Source organism: Mercurialis annua, linkage group LG3 (genome assembly GCF_937616625.2).
Source record: "Mercurialis annua linkage group LG3, ddMerAnnu1.2, whole genome shotgun sequence".
NCBI classification, from domain to species: domain Eukaryota; kingdom Viridiplantae; phylum Streptophyta; class Magnoliopsida; order Malpighiales; family Euphorbiaceae; genus Mercurialis; species Mercurialis annua.
The window spans coordinates 1,777,770-1,798,140 of NC_065572.1; the positions used below are offsets into that span (position 1 = coordinate 1,777,770).

The window sequence follows — 20,371 nt, forward strand, 5'->3', positions numbered from 1 at the left end:
TTCATAGGTATAAATAATTCAACCATCATATATTATACAATAAAGTGTACATCAACATTTATATATACATATACTATTACATACAAAATATTTAATTTTACAAAACTTAACACACATTAATATTATACATTTAATATTTTATCGAATTATACGCAGCGATCGAGGCATCGACTCTTGTACTAATAAAGGAATATTTCTTGACCGCTTGTATGAAACATTTAAAACATGAGGTGAACGCATCATATGATTACGCCAATAATCTCCCATTATTATATCGCGTCTTTTACGTTCTTGTACTAATTTTTCAACCACTGACACATAATTGATAATCGAATTTTCGCTTTCTTTTATAAAATCATAGAGCATTTGATCAGATTCTAATAAAGTGTTACGCAAAGCACGACATTTACTCTCTTCATCCATGACATTACCAGCAAATATAATTTCCTGGATCTGATTATTTACTTCGATAATATGCAAATTGAAATCCTTATTAATCAGCATACGGGTTTTATTTAATGTTTTCATCATAGATTTAACTCGAGCTCGTTGCTCAGGCGTATGTATGCGGCGAGGAGTTCTTATCATTAAAACCATCTTTACCTAAATAAATTGAAATTAAATAAATTAGTTTTCTATTAAACGATTTATTTTGTAAACTTATAAATTCATAAATCATACTAAAAATATAAAATAAACACACATATATAAAGTAATTAGAATTATGTCAAATATTTTAAACACATTGTCATTAATCAATGTAATTAATTTTTTTACATCTCTTATGTCACGTTTATTATTTTATTTATCTGTAATATTTTTGCGTTTATTTTGTATGTAATGATTTTTTTTCTTTATTATTAATCTATAAGTTTTTTTTCAGAAAATTATATTAAACAATTGTAATATCAAAATTAAATTAAAAAAAATAATTTAATAAAAAAATAAAGTAAGTTTTAAAATTTTTCGAATAAAAAATCATCGGATATTACTTATAAAAAAACAATTATTAATTATTAGATTATTTTTTGCAAAATAAAATTTAAATAGTATAATATATAATAAAAATAAATATTATTTCTATATAAAAAAAGAATAAATATGTTTTTTTAATAAAGTCATTCACGTGTATCTTTTACCAAAAAAAAGGGTTAAATATCTTATATACATTCATCATTAAATAATACTACCATATATTCTATGTCTCCACATAAAAATAAATGAACCTCCTAAAATGTTAGGTTAAGCATGCTTATTCATGAATTGATAAATTGAATTAAAAGAGTATAATTGCCTGCTTTACTAACCTGACAATAATTTTTCACACTAATATAAGAAAATTAAAAATTCGTATGCTCTCTATCGTTTTCAAATTTTACTACTAACTAATATGTTTTTTTCAAATTTTTTTTTTATGAAGCTTAACATGTTCAACGTAATGTTAGTGATCAATAATATGTGTGCTTGAAAAACTTTACAACAGAAGCTTTATATGAATTTAGGATTGTGCATCCATGTTTTTTTTTTTAACAAAATTTTGCTAAACTAACTCATGCTTTTCATATCACTAATTTAATCTCACAATTTTTCTGAAAAGAAGAAACAGTAGAATTTAGTAGGTTTTTTCTTTTAATAATTATAAATTAACACATGAAAATCATTAGTTCAAATTATAAATTTGTTTTGATTAAAAAAAAAATAAAGTTTAATTGTTTAGTTCATCATAAATATCATGTACAACCAAGTAAAGTAAAATTCAATTGTATTATAAATAAATAAAAAAAATAAAAAAAAAATTAAACGTTACCTCAATTTCAGCTCGAGAATAGTACGATGAGAGGGTACTACTATGAACTAAGGGAAACAGTTTCCAAGATTTGAAAATATTTGAAGAAAGTGTGAGTGTTGGCCTAACGGAAAAATCGCCTAAAACGGGAGCAGTTTTGTGAACGAAGTAATGCACTGTGAATTTTGTAAAACAAACATATTGAACTTTTTGCATGAGCACATGCATAGGGACACCTGTACATGTGGATATCTACTCTCCATTTAACATCTATCTTATACATAATGGTAGAAGTTTCATTTTGGCTTTTCCTTAATTTTTATCTCAAATGTGTAAAATGTAATGATTAGTTTACGTAATCACTTTGACAAACCAACCTACTACAACATTTGTCCCATTTGTATCTTTGTCTCACTTGCAAAAGCCTAAGGCAATTAAACGGTTATATTTTGGATTCAACGACCATTTGCTTACCCTGATAACCTATAGCTTCACATTTTATAGTTGTCGTTTCAAATTTTATGTCGTTTTCTTTCAGTTTTAATGTATAGTATAATTGTGTCCCCATTTATAAATATAGTTTTTTATTATTTATTTTTTAAAATTTCAGACGGAGCTCTAATAAACTAAAAAAACTAATTTTTTCATTAAATAAAAATATATATTTTAAATTTGGGTTAGTTTCATATAAAATCGCCATCTTAACACTTTTTTTTATTTTAATTACGTCCTTTAAAGTTGTCATATAAATTCACCATCTTTAATTTTTTGCAAATTTATCAGCGATGTAAAAATTCGGTATATATTTGCTGACTCGACAACCGAATTGTCAAACAAAGTGGAAGAGAAAAGAATTTTTTGTTTTAATTAGGACATTGGTCAGATTATAGCGTTTATTTGAGAGAAGGAAGATACCGAATTTTTACATTGGTGGTAGATTTGTAAAAAAACAAATAGTGAATTTATATGATAATTTTTAAAAGATATGATTAAAATGAAAAACATATAAAAATGATGATTTTTTATAGAATCAACTCTTTTAATAACTACATTAATTTATATAATTTTAAATACATAATGAATAATAGATCCCCCTTGGCAAATTAGAAACGAGCAAGGGTCTACTTGATCACTTAACTTATAACTCAAAGTTAAATAGCTCACTTTTAGGCAGTTTGACCAACTAAAAAGCAATAGTTACTAATGAGTTATACTTTAAATGATATAAGCGTTAAGCAACAAACTGTTAGGTCGTAGGTTCGTTTTTTTACAAGCGCTCTCCCTTTCAAATTATAAAAAAAAAGGCAATAGTTTTGATTTTTGGATCAATTAAGATAAATTTGTATAATATGAATAAATTTAGTGAGTGTGACGATCCAATTTTATCTTTAATAGTCCTAAAAATTTAGAGTGTTGTTCTTTATTAATTTATAAATAGAGAGCATTGTCTTATTCAAAATATAAGTTATTTAATTTCAAGAAACAAAATTAGCAGAAAACGGCACTCAAAATAATTGCTCCAGACATGTTGATGCCATTATCTCTTAATTTGACTTTTGATTATATTTAATATTTGTTCACCAGTTAATATCAAAGATATTTGTGAGCTTATAGTTTATTTGTCATATTTTCGTGTTCCTAAATTTATAAATTCCACTTGTTTCAAAATACATATAAAATCAATTGAAGATGTATTTTTTTCAAATCATACAAAATTTAACATTCAACAAAAAGATAGTTTCTGTGTTATGAATTATTATTATTATTATTATGAAAAGAAGTAAATAATAGTATCAAATTTAATATCTAAAATTAATTTTTAGTATTTTAAAATTAAAAAATTTCACATCGCTTGATTTTTGTTATGCCAATATGAAGACAGATTAAAATTCAGATAATTATTATTTTAATAAACAAATAGTATTAATAGTGAGTATTTTGTTGGGACTCGGCCGTGGTTTACCAGGTCTAATTAGATTGTGTAATCTCCAACCAAAATCGTCTCCACCAATTTTAATAATTCGATTATGTAATCCACTACTATTTGCCAACCTACACACAGGTGTTTCTAAGATTGCATAGCATATTTTAGTTTTATTTTCTATTACAACAAGAGGTGAAAATCGATCCGAAAACTCTCAAATCGAATTATAATATTTCTACGAGCAAGTTGTGCTTACGAAAAAATTAGCACAATATATTTAGCTCAAATGGTATGGGCACCGAATAACAAACTGTTAAGATCGTGAGTCCAATTTCTTCTGCAAGCGTTCTTTCTCCTCAATTATATATAAAAAAACATAATATATCGAGGAATGTCCAAATTTAATTTATGTGAATACTATACTTTTATAGATCTATTAATTACTGAGCCAATTATCATTTTTTTTTCTATATTATCAACATTACAATTAAAGTACCATCTTATTCAAAATTCATAACCCACGTAAACTATATTGAACACCCCACATATATAAATATATTTGTTTCTATTAAAGTAAATAGCTTCAAAACATTTTATCGAAAGAGATTACTAATTTAAAAAATAGATGATAATATAATAAATAGAGTAAAAATATATATAAAAAATATTCATTCAGCGATGTTAAGGAGCCGAGTCGAACTCAAATTATGTCAAATGTGAATTCGAGATGAAATATGTTATGCATTTCCGATTCCAAATTTAAATGGACTAAAATTTAGACGATATCTAAGCTACTCGAATTTGGTTAAGGTTTAACAGAAAATAATTATTAAACCTGGTTCAAGTTTAATAGAAAATAGTTATTAAAAATAATAATTCCTGTGATACATTTAAAATATTTTTCTTACCATAAACTATAAAATATACTAAACTATAAGATACCATATATCAAACTTTAAACTTTCAAATGTTACTATAATATAAAAAAAAGTTATTTAATCTCGCATGCCGGTACATATTATATCTCAACTCTATTTTTTCAAATTGATTTTAATTTTATTTCTAAGTCCGTATTGATTCATTTACGAGTAGCCCAATTTATTTACTCTTTATATCTTCTTTTTTTATTTTTTTTGTTGCCCATCCATTTTCCAAAACTTCGTCCCGACTAATCCGGATTCCATATTGCGCACCTGACATGGTGGACGAGTCTGCCGTCGCTTACCAATTGAACCAACCCATTAGTTACTCCCTATATCTTCATCCACTCTATAACATCGAACACTTAGATTAGGACATAAACGTCATTATCGAAAAAAGTCCATTTATCTGAAAAATCACCTCTCTAAATATTAAATACTCACAATTATTTTTGAAAAATAAATATTTGTTCTTCTCTAGATTTCTAAAAACCACCCAATCAAAAATCACTCATAATTAGTACTCTCCTCCCTCTAATCCCTAATCCAAAAAAAAAGCCCTCTTCTTTATCTTCTGCTATTACAACATAAATGAAGCCACTTTAATAAATCATTTTTTTCTGCTCAATGCTGGATCTGCTAAGCCCAATTCATGTTTCAACTGTGAGTTCTCTATAATCTGCTGCTCTCTTTGTTTAATTTTTCAATGCCAATTTTTCTAGGGTTTTGTTATTTTTTGTGTAAAAAAATCAAAATTTTAAGATCCAATTTTTATGATTTATCTCAGATTTGTGTAATTCTGGTGATAAGTTTTACCGGGTCTCTTTTAATTGATCAGGGTTTACGTTTTTATTTTCTAAAGTTACTGCCTTCCACATTTTTGATTAACTATTTTTCAAAAAAATTGAATTGATTTGGGTGAAATTTATGTCATATTGGGGATTTTCTGGCTATTATGAATTGAAGTTTTAGATTTTGAATTGACCTTGTTAATTTTTGTCCTGCATTTTTACAAGGTTCTTTAGTTTGTTACAATTTTTAATTGCATTGAACTGAAAATATAGAGGTGTAATGTACTTTGTTTAGGATATGAAGATGAAAATTGTTAATATTGTTAATGAGAATGGATAGGGTTTTGATACAGCGGTTGTGGAAATGTTGACTTGACACCTGAATTGCCATGAGCCAGGCTGAATTATCAAAGATGAAAGCTCCTCTTGTTCCGCTTGGGGCTTTGATCGGTCGTGAGCTTAGGAATGAGAAAGTTGAAAAACCATTTGTGAAGTATGGACAAGCTGCTTTGGCTAAGAAAGGAGAGGATTACTTTTTGATTAAACCTGACTGCCAGAGGATTCCCGGAGACTCGTCAACGTCTTTTTCTGTCTTTGCGGTACCTTTTATCTTCTTTATGCTTCCATTCAGTATTACCTTTAAGAGAATATTACTTTCTTCTTGGTGTTTGAGAAAATCTAGAATAAAATAATGAACAGGAACAATTTCTATTATATATAAACAGTTGACATGAGTGGTTCTCTGCAGTTATGTATTACCTGTTTGTAGTGCTTCTCCATCACCATAAAAAGGGAAATTAATAGTCACTTATATCAAAGAGTTAGAAGTCTACGATTTCAGTATATACTTTGTTTTATTTGCAACCACTTTTCACCCATGAGGTGGAGAATTATAAAGCTTCTGTTACCTTTGAAGTCGTAGGAAGCCATAACAATTGTTTGATTCGTATTGTGTAGAAATTCATTTTGTTGGTCTTGACAGATTTTTGATGGGCATAATGGTATATCAGCTGCCATATTTACAAAAGAGAGCTTATTGGACAATGTTTTGAGTGCAATCCCCAAGGAAAGTAGTCGGGAAGAATGGCTTCAAGCCCTTCCTCGAGCATTAGTTGCAGGTTTCGTGAAAACTGACATAGAATTTCAGCAGAAACGTATGTACCAACATCCGTCTTATCATTCTTTTACTTTCTTTTTGACATCTTCATCATTATGCTCAGTTTAAATAAAAATGGCAGGTGAAACTTCTGGGACAACCGTTACATTTGTTGTGATAGACGGGTGGACTGTGACTGTTGCATCTGTGGGGGATTCACGATGTATATTGGACACACAGGGTGGGGTAGTGTCGCTGTTAACAGTTGATCATAGGTTAGAAGAGAATGAAGAAGAGAGGGAGCGTGTAACTGCAAGTGGGGGTGAAGTAGGAAGGCTCAATATTTATGGTGGCAATGAGGTATCATGCAAATGATTATTTTCGTATCTGCTGTTTGTTGCAGGAGAAATTTATTATTATCGAGCATTCACTTCCATATTCTCTCAGTTTCATCTTATTGGTTCAAATTCTCTTTGGCTTTATAGGTCGGTCCATTGCGCTGCTGGCCAGGTGGATTATGTCTATCTCGGTCAATTGGGGACACAGATGTTGGGGAGTTCATTGTCCCTGTACCACATGTAAAGCAAGTGAAGGTTAGTTCCTTTCTCTTGTCGGTTATGGTTTATCACTTATATGATTTATGAAACTTAGGAATTATTTTTTGGTTTTATAGCTATCAAACACTGGGGGAAGACTCATTATTGCTTCTGATGGTATTTGGGATGCTTTATCCTCTGATACGGCTGCAAAGTCTTGTCGGGGTTTACCTGCAGAGATTTCTGCCAAGTTGGTTGTTAAGGTGATGTCTTGTTACATGCTATTATCCTCTGGTGTTATGCGCTATTCGGGCTTTGCCTAAATTATACTGTTCTCCTCTCTAGGAAGCTTTAAGATCAAGGGGCTTGAAGGATGATACAACTTGCCTTGTTGTTGATATAATCCCATCTGATGTTCCAGTCTTACCTCCCATGCCGAGAAAAAAGCAAAATATGATCAGTTCACTTTTTGGAAAGAATCCTTTAATTCCTTTGAACAGAGCAACAAATAAGCTTTCTGCTATTGGAATGGTAGAGGAGTTGTTTGAAGAGGGTTCTGCTATGCTCGCAGAAAGGTTTGTTGACCGTCAGATTCTTTAATACAATTCTTCCGATATGAATTGTGATTTTATAAGTAGTTATTATGAGAAATAAGCATTAAAGCAAATTAAGGGCATGTTTTTCTTAGATTAGGCACTTCTGTTATTTACTGATCCATTGTGCATACGACACATGTTTTACTTAATTATGCCGCTATTTATTAGAGTAGGAACTACGAGAAGCTTTCCGCTCGATTGTAAAACTCTATGTCTTTGATACTCACCGCAGCATTTTATTACTTTGTCTCCCACTTCCGACAAAGTTATTAAGTTTGAAGGCTTGTGATGTATTTCTAACTTCTCTGCTGCAAATGCAGATTGGGCAAAGATACTCCATTAAATGTAAATTCCGGCTTGTACAGATGCGCAGTGTGTCAAGTGGATGAAGCCCCAACTGAAATTTTATCAGTAAACTCGGGTTCCTTTCTCTCTCCTGGATCACAGCCATGGGAAGGCCCTTTCCTCTGCCCTAAATGTCAAAAAAAGAAAGATGCCATGGAAGGGAAAAGGCCTACCAGACCCACAATAACCGCATAGAAGCACTTTATCCGGTAACAGAGTAAATATTTGTCGAATTTTTTCCGCTGGAAGTACGATGAAGCTTGGTTATTTTTTTCTTTTTTTGATTTGATGGTAGTGATTATAATAGATGTATAAGCAAATGAGGTAGAAATGTAGTGCATAGGTGTCTGTTTTACAATTGGTTGTGTCGAATTCCGGTTTGTTCGAGCTTTTGCTAAACTGACAAAAGACTTCAGATGCCCCTCTGATAGACATGGTTGTGATAGTTTGATTGCTAACTGCTTGAAGTTGTAAGTAAAAACTGAAGGTTGCTAAGCGATGTGTTCATTGCAGCAGCTTCTTCCTTCTTGTCCGAGTGGAAATTATCATCTTGTGCAATTTACTGATCTTTTGCTTTTAAAATAAGAAAAATGTATTAGGACAAGACACAATTATATATAAGAATTTGGTGTTCTTTATTTCTTTAGCAAAATGATCAAATTTTATCAAGTTGTGGGTTTATCTGTCTAAAATCATCAATTTGGACTTTTTTTTGTGGCATAAATTTGGACAAAGAATTAAACTTTATTCCATCAAAAAAAAAAATTAAACTTTAAGGACAAAGGGTCATGTTGCTCCTTGAACTTGGCTTAAAAAGATCAAAAAAGACTAAGTTCTCATTTTCTAACAAAACTCCAAAACTTGATAATTTTGGTTCATTTCAATCAAAATTTTAGACTATTGAGTGCCTGTGAATCACTCCCTTTTCATATATTATATAAAGAATCTTTATAAATTAAAAACAAATATAACCGCTTTAATCAATCATTTAACGGTAATAAAAATATGTCTAATGGAGGGTAAATTTCCTTTTATCAGCATAATATAATGTACACGCCACCAGTAAATTCATTTTTCATACCACATAAATGCCATCATTGCTATCCGAAACTACAATAGTAAAAAATCAAAATTTAATTTTAACCTTTGACAAAAAAAAAAATCAAAATATAAACTCCTTCAATTAAAAAAAAAATATAGTTTCTATCAAAAAGATTAACACTTCAACTCAAATATTACCCTTAATTAGATAATGTAAGAATCTTATACAAGCAATTAACGATAACTCGTCTCCAGCACAAAAATCCATTTTAGAGTAGGCGATAGCCGCAATACATAATTTATTTCAATATACAATAGTAATATTTTCAACACTACAAACTTAAATTTATTTATTTTCTTCTCTTCTTTTTTTATTCATTTTATACATACACAAAAATAAAAATTGACTCATTGATGATCCACCTTAGCAGACACCATTTTAAAGTAAAATATGAGGTGCACACTCACTATTTTGAAGTAAAATATGGCATGGTGTTGGAGTTGCGAGAGACGAAAAACGAGATTTGCGATGGCCTAAACTCGCCCCATCGAGTATGGAGGCAGCCATTGAAGCTCAATGCCATAGTTCCAGACGCCCACCGGATCTCCGGCCTTCATATCCACAACACAAGTATAAGCAGTACACCCTTCGGTCCTAACCCTAATCCTATGCGAAGTCATCGCCGAATCTTTCAAGAAATGACAACAAAGCGTACCTTTACACCCCCCTTCATCATTTTCTTCCTCAAACTCTCTACAAAAGCTGCTCGCCGAGCAATTCAAAGGCGACTTTAAAATATCTACGGAACAATTAAACAACATTACAGTATTACGATTAGATATATTAAACGGTAACTTATCATCAAGCATTAATCCACCTAAACCGACATCAGACGAATGACACGTGTTCTTTTGTATCGCCGGAGGGGCTATAACGAGCTTATTAGCCCTAGGGTTTATGCTGAGGATTTTATAGTAAAAACCTTGAGATGATAGGAATTGAAGGGCACCATTGTTACAGTAAATTCTATACCTAGAATCTCCACAGTTTTCAGCTGTGCTTAGAGGGTATGGAACTTCCATGCTCCCACATTTAGGGCAAGCTTCTAGGGTTGACATTTTTAAGACTAAAGAAAGTATGAGAAAGACCAAATACATTTTTGTTTTCTTTGTAATAGAAGAGAGATGAGAATTAAAGAGTGTGATGCAAGAAATGGTGTGAGGAAGATGCCCTATTATTTATACAGAAACTAAGCCCTAACTTTTACTAAATTAACTGCATGAACTATGAAGCTGATTAGCCAAATTTGTAGTGAACGCCAACCAATTGAACCACATTTGATTCTTTTATGTGCTTTCAATTATTGATCAACTGTCCTTATTTATTTTTTTATTTAGTTGTTGATCATTGTTAATAAATTGTTAATATAAAATAAAAACTTATATAAATTTCATAACTTGGATGGAATTATTAAATATATTAATTAAGATTGTGTAGATTATGGATTTGCATGCTTTATAGGCAGGCTGCATATATGATTTACAGATTTAAATGGATGGTTTTTTTTTGTCAAATGGATGGTTGCTTTATGTTATAATTTAGAATTTGAATCTTTAAAATTAACTTTTTTTTTTGTCGAATGTAGAATTACACTAAGATGTTAGATGTTAGTATTAGTATTTATTTTTTAATCAGCCCACTGGCTGTCCGAGGGGTGGGTCGAACCCACCCTCAGAAAGATGCAATGTGAGCGTTGCCAAATGGGCCAACGCTCACTTGCCTTTAAATTTAACTTCAATTATGATATGGTTAGTACTAAATTTGATATATGCTATATTTTTTGTCAAAGTTGACAACGTAGCATATGCTGAATTTTAATATTCTATAAATATTCATTATTAATTTTTATAATTTGTTATTTTACACGTTATTTTCTTTTTAACTTTTTCTTTCATTTTTAACTTTTATTTTTATTTTTACGATCTCAGCTAATTACTTTTTTAAAAGGTAGGACACACGTCATATATACATGTATTAAATTTAGCATAAATATATAGCCTTGCATCACAAATGCTCTAAGTTGTAGATCCTAAATTAATGTTAGCATATCTATACCTCACCATAAAAGTTTAGTATTATATTCTTTGAGCCAACAAGTTTCAAACATGAGACAAGAATCATATAGCCCAAGATGGGAAGTGGAGGGGCTCCCACTTACTATAAGTGGTGTATGTAAAATAATTAAAAAACATATTGGGTTAATCAAAGTGGCAAGGACAAACCGGCTAAATACTTATAATCAACAAAAAGTAGGCCATTAAATCGGTGATTATAATTTATAACTTTATAAGCTGTGGCAGAACAAAAGAAATCAGGTAAAATATAAAATGAAATATTTTATTATAATTTTACAAAAAGATAAAAATTAAATAGACAAAACTACACTATTAGTAATATTATTTGAAAAAAATAAATTACAATGTAATTAATTATTCATCATACATCATATATATGTCCGCCCATGATTGTAACTTGCAGGCATGTTATTTGTGAATCCTATATACTATGATAGTACAATCATGGTATTAAAAGGGTAGGGCATTTGTCATCCCATAATTGCTTTGCTTACTTAAAAAATTAGAGGGTTAAACAAGAAATATTTTTATGCTCTCTAGGGAATTTGGACATTTAATTTTTGATTTGTGTCATCATGGATGACGCCTCTTAATTCATATTAAAAACCTAATGTACTGTGACCCAACTGACCTAACACTAACAGTGATCTATGATGTTGCAGGAAGGGGAAAAAATAATCACCATGAACAGTGGCAGTTACCATTGAACTATAGCTCAAACGATATAAGGCTGTGCGGCAAACTGTCGTGAGTACAATTTTTCTCGCTCTCCGAATATCAGGAAAAAATGGTAGTTGCTAGAATTGAATTTTCTCAGGCAACTTTTTGAAAATTGGCACATAAAATAGATCGCTGTATGTGTTACAAGGGAGATTAATTAATAACTAAATAAAGAGATCCAATAAAAGGATGATGGTTTGTAAGGATATGTCTCTTCAGACCTCGCAGTGGACACCGAGCATCAGTCCAAAATATTGTTTATTTCACCAACCTCGCACCACATTACTATAAGTTTAAAAGTTAGCAATCTCAAATTTCAGTTTAAATATTGTTGATTTAGATCACTTACAGGTATTATTATTGCTCATTCATCTGCAAACTGCTAAAAGAATACAACTTCCTGTGTTGAAGTTAACATCTAATAAAAATGCTGTAGAAGAAGCTAACATCTAAACCTAGACACCAAAAAAACCTTCACTGTATCGAGAAAAGGACATAACTGTTTAAAGTTCAAAAGAACAAATAACTCTTCAAAACGTCCAATTCTTAGAGATCCAAATTACAACGAACAATAGTAGAAACTTGTACCAAGAAAGAAAAAAGAAAAAACAAGGAAACCGCTTCTTAATGGCAGGTCTCAAAATTAGAAACAGCTATTATTCCTAGGGTTCCCTCTCAAGGTATTTTCACTTTATCACCAAGAAACCATACAGTCCAGAGCACAATAAATCAAAATTCTCACATATCTTCAAGTAATCTCAACGTTCCCGGGCCCTAGATGATGACCAAGTAGTGGACTTAGTGCTGCCACCGCGCCATTTATCACCAGGTGGGTTTGGATCTTCAGTCCTTGTGCCGCTGGCCCAGCGGTCAGTGTCAGGAGGAGGCTGCCTACTGCCCCAGCGGTCTCCATCAGCTGCAGGTGCTTGCCTAGCACCACCACCACTCCACCGTCCTGGTTCTGAAGGAGCCTGCCTGGAACCCCCACTGCCCCACCTATCAGCCTCAGGAGGAGCCTGGGCTGGGGTTTCTTTGTCCCGACGATGTCTAGGCACATATTTCCCAGCAGCTGGAGCAGCTGCACCCACTGCAGCTGCAGCTGCAGCAGCAGGAGCAGATGCTCCTAGCTCTGGACGGGACACAGCAGGAAGATCTAAAGGCCTAGAAGACGCATCAGTTAATCTCCTCTTCTCTTCTATTTCTCTTTCTCTTTGCCTCTGTTTCTCAGCAATTTCATCTAATTTTGCCCTGCGTTCTGCTTCTACTTTCCTTTGTCTCTCAGCTTCTGCATTTCAAAAATGACAATGAGATGACGCAATTCACAACCTACTGCATCCTAAAAAAGCCACTACAATTAAGGAGTACAAAAAAATATAACAAGAAAAGGTGCCTAAAAATTGAGGAATTTTGCTTCAGCAATAACTTTTACCCCAAAAAAATGATTCAGCAAACTAAATAGGAAATTCCGGCAAAAAAAAAAAACTAAATAGGAAATAATATGAACTCTTAAGGGAGCTTATTGCGTATTGTCTATTACCTTCATGCTTACGGGCTTCCTCCTCTTCATGTAGCTTTCTCAGTCTCTCCTCTTCACACTTCACATAATAAATTTTCTTTCTCATGACCTCTCTCTCTTGCTTTCGAGCATGAATGATCTGATTTATTCTCTCTGACCTCTCTGCTTTCAGGCGGTCAAATTCAACTTTCCTATGACCGACCACTTTTTCTTGGAAAATCATCTAAGGAAAAAATGCAACAAAATTCATTCTAGGTGCTGATAGTGAACCCTCAAAACAACCACACCACAAATTATAAACTGACCTTGTTGTCGAGCATTCGAGACAGTCTATTCTTCTCTTTGAGGTCCCCATCATGACGCTGTCTGCTCAGTTCAGTCTCTAGCTGCAAGATTGGTGATAATTACAATATTAAAAGCAAGGAATCTGATAAAGTTTGTAAGGTAATCTATAACATCCAAATACAATAACTAGAACAGAGCACTTTTTAAGCTGCCAAGGATAGAGAAAAACTCAACATTCACATGAATAACAAAAATAAGGCTCAGCAGGAATATAAATATAACAAAAACTAATTTAAGTACCTGCTGCTCACGTTCATGAAGGGCCGTCTCTTCTACTAATCGCCGTTGGAAAGCTGCTTCTATCAGTGGAGCTGCCTCTTCTCGTTTAGCTCTTTCCAAAAAGTCCATTGTTTTAGCCAACTTTTGTAATTTCTTTTCCATCTCCTGCCTCTCCCGGAGCTGCTCGCTCAAGGCCCTTTCCATTATAGTTTGCTTTGTCACCTTCTCCTATACAAGCATAGACGTGTCAGTTTAGGAACAACCATCTAGTTACAATCACAAAAACATGAAATTAGACATTAAACCCACTCCTTCTATGATTGGCTTCTTTCCACCCTTCCTTTTACTCCGCTTGTCAACATCCTCTAGCAAAGCCTGTGCTTCTTCGAGTTCTCGCTGCTCTATTTCTTGAAGGATCCTTTGGTTCTTCCGTTGCTCAAGTTCAGAAGCAAGCCTCTTCTGCTCTGCCTCTTCTCTTTTCTTCTGTTGCTGCAGCCTCCTTGACGACTCCTCTCGTTCCTTAAAATTCAGTTTTCCATAAGATTACAAACCATAATAAATAATCAAACAGCATGCTTAGTAATCCAAATGCGCATACCATTTCCAATAGTTGACGTTCTTGTTCTTCCTTCCTCTTCTCAATAATTGTCTTACGAGCAAGAAGACGCTTATGTTCCTTATCCACAATATCCCCTAGTCCAGGTAAAATATCACCTAATTTTGATGATTTCTTTACTGGAGGATATATCATGGTCCTTGCTTTATTTAAAGACTCGGCAAATTTTGCAAGATGATCTCGCAGTTCATCCGATTCAAGATCCTTGAAAAAGTGAACCACACAAAAAGCAATCAAAATTCAGTTCACAGTTCCATTAAAACATGGAAATAAAGGCTGGACAGACTAAATGGAGGAAAATAATAGACCAACATAAGCCAGCACAATGTGTGGTGGGTCTTTTTTCAGAAAGAAAGGAAAATAGTACACTGGGCGAGAGAGATAAGCAAGTGATACTAACACAACCAGAAACGTAAATACAGAAGATCACAAAGTAAAAAGTGTGTATGACAGTGACAGGATGGAGCAACTATTTCTTCATCTTGATTAATTGGAAAAATATTGAAAATGGATAACGAAGATGAGTTAATACAGTTTTGAAATTTGTATTTAGTGAATAAATAAAAATAATTTCCAATCAGTCTCTGTCCAGCCTGGAGAAAAGCTGGCCCAAATAGAATTTGTAAATTATTTTTCTCTAATTCTAAGTAAATTCAACCTTATTTTTTCTCTACCAAAACATAACATAAAAGAACAAGTATACAAAATGAAACATACCAAATTACCAAACAATATGGCATTCTTCACGTGATCAACTTTCATGGCTATGAAATTGTGCTTCACAGCATCAACAGAAATCTTCTCCACAACAGAAAACTCAAAAAAGGGAATCATCTGAGACAAACTTTCGATTTTCATTGTCTGATACACTTGAGACACCTGAAAAAGCATGTACAGGCATACATGATAAATAAAAAAAGAGAATAGGACAAATGGCAGCAGGAAGTAAAGAAATCACAAACCTGTTGGAGCAATCTCAGGGTAGCAAGCTTTTCAAGGGCTGGTACATACTGAGATAACTGCACTTCTGGCACGGAGGAAGCTGAAGCAATTTTCCCTCCAAGTTTTGAAATTTTGGATAATAATGGCTGTATCTTAGCTGTGAGATTCAATGGAAGAAATTCATGTTCCAAAAGATGGTATAGATCCTTTACTTCTGGCATAGCACAGCTCAATACACCCTTGGAAACCTAAAAGAAACAACCATTAAAAAAATTAAACGAACATGGCATGACATTCGCACATTTCATATGAGCATGACATGAATACTAAAATCATTTTAAACAGTAAATTATGCATCAGCATCTTTCATTATTATGGCTGAATGTGAATGCTAAAACCATCTTGAACAGTAAATTGTGTATCAATATCTTTCATTTTTATGGTTGAATGCAAGGATTTGCAGTTTTGCACTATTTAAAAGAATGATATTATAGCAGTGTTTGAACACAGCCAAGATCACTCAGCTTTCAACTTTAAAAATATCCTAAAAAAACTCAAAATGAAGGATTCCTGTAAGGACAGCCTATATCAACTATCAAGTGAAAATAAGGCATAAAAAAGATAATATGTGAGCAAATAAAGCTGCTTGAACATACCAGTTCTGACAGAAGGGCTGACCTTGATAGCTGTAAACAAAAACACATGAAAATAAATCTTTATAATCAAAAAATTTAAAACACTTGAAGAGGTTACTGCTAGCTAAAAGAAAAAAAATGACATTACCACTTCTCTACTCTCAGGTTTTGGGTCTAAGTTGAACCCAATAAGATTGGCCATCCTCAAGTTGCGTTCTTTTTCATTTTCAAGTTCTAAATGGGATGCCCCACGTGTGTGGTTGTAGGGAGGCACTGCTAGTGCAGCCAAGACAACAGATGAGGCTATCAATTGTAAATCCTTCTGGCTTAAGTTTTTATTGAAGCTTTTCTGAAGAGTAAAAAGTTTGGACCATGCATAAGCATGGTAAAGATGACTTGATGAGATCCAGAAAATTTCTGTCAGCTTAGCATAATACACAACCATCAGTGATGGCTTTGGAGACTTTTTAACCATGCACATTAGTCCATGGATATCTTCAATGGACCGAAAAGCTTCCTGAACAAATGAATATTTCAACATCCAGTCAGAAAAGAGTAGCCTACACCTTCTTTAGGGTAGAAAATGAAGATTTGAAGATCTTTAGAGTGGAAAACGAAGATTTGATTGCTATGTTGACATATGAGAAATCAGCATACCTGCCAGAGTTCCAACTCTGTGGCAATTTTCAACTGCTCTAATCTTGTATCAAGATACAGCTGCAAGCTCTCTGGGGCTGACAGATCAGGCCGGTCCCTTTGATCTCTATATTTGTTGAGATTTGCTAAATGATTTCTGATGATCTCACACAACCGCCTAAATTCCGTAGTCCGTTTATACTGCTTACAGAATTGAAAAGCTCTATGTGCTGTCATCTGCAGACAATAACTTGCATGTTAAGTTCCATTTTCTGATTTTATTGGAGAAGAAATTCTAGTTTGTACAGAGTCATCATTATCGATCATAGCCAGAGTCTAATCAAGAGAAAATGTATTGTTAATCAAAATGTTTTATGTTTAAAGCAAAACGTACCGCATATAGTGCTTCCAACTTTGAATTGTTTCGCAATATTTCCAGCACGGTTCTATAAGTTTCCCACAAGAACTTGAACCAAGGAGTAACAAGTTCTCTGTCCGACCTATCTTTTCCCTTCTCTCCACTGACATAACTGAGCATCAGATCTTCCGGCCTCTTATCTGCTTCTAGATCATCAACATCAAGAGCTTCTTCTAATTCTTGTGAAAGACTCCGAGCATGTTCAGCTTTTTCAGTAGAAAGGTGCATAAAATGCTTAATCACCTCCTCCAACGAATTTACATTAACTTGTTGGCACACTATACGATACTGTATTAAACCATCCTTTGCAAACCTCCCTCTACGCATTTCAACACAAAGCTCGACATATTTGAACATGATCTTTTCAAGTGTCTTTTGCCATGCTCGGTACCTTTTTGAAGTAATCAGATCATGCAGCGCTTGTAAAGCATCTTGTTTCTGCCCCACATTTATCAATTCTAAAACCACAAAACAAAGAAACAAATCAGACTCACAATCAGATGAATGACGTCTAATGGCAACAGCTTAAATAAAAAAACTACCTAAAGTATGTAAATCAGATGCAATATTCAGAACAAACCCTGTATAATTCATTCCATAGAATTATAGTAAAACATATAAAAAAAATCTGATTCCTAAATTCTAGCAACTTGAGCTCTTTAAACACTAGAATGGACTAAAATCATTCAATTAAACTCAAATCTAGCAATAATTTTACGTTTTTCTTCCTAAATTCTAGCAACTTCAGCTCTCCAAACACAAAAATTGACTAAAATCATTCAATTAAACTCAAATCTTGCAATTACGAACTCTCCATGCTGAAATCAATTTGTTAAATCCAATTACCAGAAAACTGGAACAAAACCGTAGAACAGTGAGATTTTCATTAAAATCTAAGTAATAGAATTGTAAGAGAAACTGATTATAGCTCACCTTCAGCTCGCTTAAGAGCGTTTTCCGGTTTGGCGAAGGTCGCCATCTCGGTAACACAAACGTTAACCAAATCTAAAAACGACAACAAACAGATTAAAAACCGAATTATATATACGATAACACTAGAATATAAAATAGATTAATTTAAATTTGGAAAAGGCGTGCTTTTTTTTTACCTTTTTTTAGCAATCGGAGTCCAAAAATCAGATGAAGAGGAAGAATAAGAAGAAGGTGCGGCGCTGCTGTATTTAGGGTTAGGAAAACTGGAATAGGTTAGGGAAAGAGAATATAATGGGCCTCCTTTAGCCAGCCCAACATCAATCTTATACATTTATAATGGTCTAATTTATTAGTAAATGAATTTTTTTTTATTTATAGCATAACTTATGAAAAAGTTTAATTATATCATATTTTGAATTTTTATATTTTATCTCTACCCTAAAGAGTTAAATTGATATATTCTTATTAAAAAACAATTTAAAATAATTATTTATTTTTAATTTATATTTTAATATAAACAAAGAGTCAACGCGGTGCTTGAACTTAAGACACTAAATTATTTAATCTAATTTTTACCTTTTTAAGCAATTAACTCCAAAACTTAGATTAGATTGCCCATGATTTTGATTTTCATTGCAAATATTAAGTTTAGAATAATTTTATCGTAACAACTAAAGAGCTCTCTAATTTTTTTCTCGCATCCTTCACCTTCCAGCATATAGTGTTTGTACTAAACGCATTTCAGAAATATAATTATGGAATAATTTAATCTAAAATGAGTTTAGGAGTTAGTTGCTTAAAAGGATACAAATTGGATTAAATGATCCATGTCCAAAGTTCAGGGACCACGTTTATCATTATTTTAGATATGGATCAAAAGAAACTAACGATAGTTAGATTAGTTTCAAATTTCAATCAACCTGATCTTCTATCCTTATAAACCTCATCCGTATTACCAATTTAACCCTCTAATCACTACATATCTCTAAAAATACCATTAATTCAAGAAAGACTTCCACAAATATAGGACTCATCACTCCACGTTCTTAGTCAGTTCCCTCGCATTTCAAACTCCACTTTATAGTAAATCCAAACTCATCACCATTTTGAAGATAACCCATTAATCATGAACAGTGATCTCTCCAAAGACAAGAAATCCAAATGGGTTATTCTACGAAGGGCCAGCTTGATCTTATCAAGTGTCTTAAACCCTACCAAAAAATCTTTACCTAAAGATGTTCATCACTCAAAAATCTTGAAAAGAATTGAATATGGTGAGACAAATGGAGATAATAAGAAGAGTTCAGAATCAGTTAAGAGACGTGTGCAGATTGAGAAGGACGAGCAAAAGAAGAAAAACAAGTCTGTAACGAGATTCTTCCACAAGAAAAGCTACAGTTTCAACTGCATGGGAGGGGGGAACGTGAAGAAATTTGATGTGAATAGTAATTTTAGCGCTGGTTTAAACAGTTTCACAGGTCAAAACAGTTCGAACTCAGATGGTAGAATTGGTGATATAATGGCTCGTAGTCTGCCGAGAGTTCCGTCGAGAATAATGACGACGAGGCAGAGATTGAAAATGGCTCATTCATTGACGAAGATGGGAAGCAGCAGAAGAAGATCCATAAGGGATGATGGTGACGGTGATGGTGATGAAAATGCGTCGCTGATAAGGTGCGAGGGTTTGAGAAATTCTGAGGGGCGTGATGGAGGAATTGAGCTGTGTAAGAAGAGGATTTTGATGGGTGGGAAGTGTAGGCCATTGAGTCATTCTGGTACTCTTGAGTATGATGGAGATGGGTTTTTGTTACCCGATATTATTTCTGATCTTCATTAGTTCTTAAGGAATTGGAGTTTTTTTCTTTCTTTTTTCAGTTATGTTCTTTGTGTTCAATTTTAAATTCCGCAGTTTCCACTTCTGAAGCATATGCTAATCATAAACTTGAATTGTGCCATTGGCCTTGGGTAGGGATCTGACCCAAAATTTACTTTTTTCAATAGCAAGCCAAATTTACAAGGATGTCAACTTTCTAAAACAAACAAGCCAGTACGGTTGATTTAACGATCCAAAAAAATCAAACCAAGTTAGAGTGTCAGCAAATTTGATCATAGGGTAGGACTATAACTGAGTTGAGCCAACTCATGAACTACTCAGATTTGACTTGAGAAATACTCAAAATTGACTGAATAAGTTCGAGCTATTGGATTAATTATTGTGTC

General features: G+C 32.8%; 4 protein-coding genes across 5 annotated transcripts; 2 read left to right on the top strand and 2 right to left on the bottom strand.

The window, feature by feature from the left end:
- Positions 1–5,063: 5,063 nt before the first annotated feature.
- LOC126674051 (probable protein phosphatase 2C 5) lies at positions 5,064–8,552 on the top strand. Of its 2 annotated transcripts, none has more exons than XM_050368421.2 (8): positions 5,064–5,293; positions 5,820–6,020; positions 6,404–6,575; positions 6,660–6,877; positions 7,003–7,110; positions 7,191–7,316; positions 7,399–7,628; positions 7,970–8,552. In XM_050368421.2, exons 1-8 carry the CDS (start codon positions 5,258–5,260, stop codon positions 8,187–8,189), a joined length of 1,311 nt encoding a protein of 436 aa, XP_050224378.1. In that variant the 5' UTR covers positions 5,064–5,257; the 3' UTR covers positions 8,190–8,552. The 2 variants fall into 2 exon arrangements, with proteins under 2 accessions (XP_050224378.1, XP_050224379.1); XM_050368422.2 differs by having other exon boundaries at positions 5,065–5,293; positions 5,775–6,020.
- A 664-nt stretch (positions 8,553–9,216) lies between these two features.
- On the bottom strand, positions 9,217–10,250 carry LOC126674420 (wall-associated receptor kinase-like 20). Its single transcript, XM_050368865.1, has one exon. It carries the CDS (start codon positions 10,191–10,193, stop codon positions 9,570–9,572), a length of 624 nt encoding a protein of 207 aa, XP_050224822.1. The 5' UTR covers positions 10,194–10,250; the 3' UTR covers positions 9,217–9,569.
- A 2,121-nt stretch (positions 10,251–12,371) lies between these two features.
- Positions 12,372–18,436, bottom strand: LOC126671373 (eukaryotic translation initiation factor 3 subunit A). Its single transcript, XM_050365142.2, has 14 exons — positions 18,328–18,436; positions 18,152–18,223; positions 17,195–17,676; positions 16,822–17,037; positions 16,313–16,681; positions 16,186–16,215; positions 15,550–15,777; positions 15,305–15,466; positions 14,570–14,791; positions 14,281–14,490; positions 13,993–14,199; positions 13,713–13,793; positions 13,429–13,630; positions 12,372–13,176 (listed from the first exon to the last, which is right to left on the bottom strand). Exons 2-14 carry the CDS (start codon positions 18,195–18,197, stop codon positions 12,650–12,652), a joined length of 2,982 nt encoding a protein of 993 aa, XP_050221099.1. The 5' UTR covers positions 18,198–18,223; positions 18,328–18,436; the 3' UTR covers positions 12,372–12,649.
- A 667-nt stretch (positions 18,437–19,103) lies between these two features.
- Positions 19,104–20,013, top strand: LOC126674823 (uncharacterized). The gene has a single exon (XM_050369345.2). It carries the CDS (start codon positions 19,278–19,280, stop codon positions 19,986–19,988), a length of 711 nt encoding a protein of 236 aa, XP_050225302.1. The 5' UTR covers positions 19,104–19,277; the 3' UTR covers positions 19,989–20,013.
- The last annotated feature ends 358 nt before the right edge of the window (positions 20,014–20,371 follow it).

Bases quoted from the DNA above. Each gene is read 5' to 3' on its own strand.
- LOC126674420 (XM_050368865.1), bottom strand. From the start codon at position 10,193: ATGTATTTGGTCTTTCTCATACTTTCTTTAGTCTTAAAAATGTCAACC.
- LOC126674823 (XM_050369345.2), top strand. From the start codon at position 19,278: ATGAACAGTGATCTCTCCAAAGACAAGAAATCCAAATGGGTTATTCTA.
- LOC126674051 (XM_050368421.2), top strand. From the start codon at position 5,258: ATGCTGGATCTGCTAAGCCCAATTCATGTTTCAACT. The intron at 6,878-7,002 runs GTATCATGCAAA...TTGGCTTTATAG, and splicing joins ATATTTATGGTGGCAATGAG to GTCGGTCCATTGCGCTGCTG. The intron at 7,317-7,398 runs GTGATGTCTTGT...TCTCCTCTCTAG, and splicing joins CTGCCAAGTTGGTTGTTAAG to GAAGCTTTAAGATCAAGGGG.
- LOC126671373 (XM_050365142.2), bottom strand. From the start codon at position 18,197: ATGGCGACCTTCGCCAAACCGGAAAACGCTCTTAAGCGAGCTGAAG. The intron at 16,216-16,312 runs GTAATGTCATTT...TTTTGTTTACAG, and splicing joins AACCTGAGAGTAGAGAAGTG to CTATCAAGGTCAGCCCTTCT. The intron at 15,778-16,185 runs GTATGTTCAAGC...TGTTTCTTTTAG, and splicing joins CAGCCCTTCTGTCAGAACTG to GTTTCCAAGGGTGTATTGAG.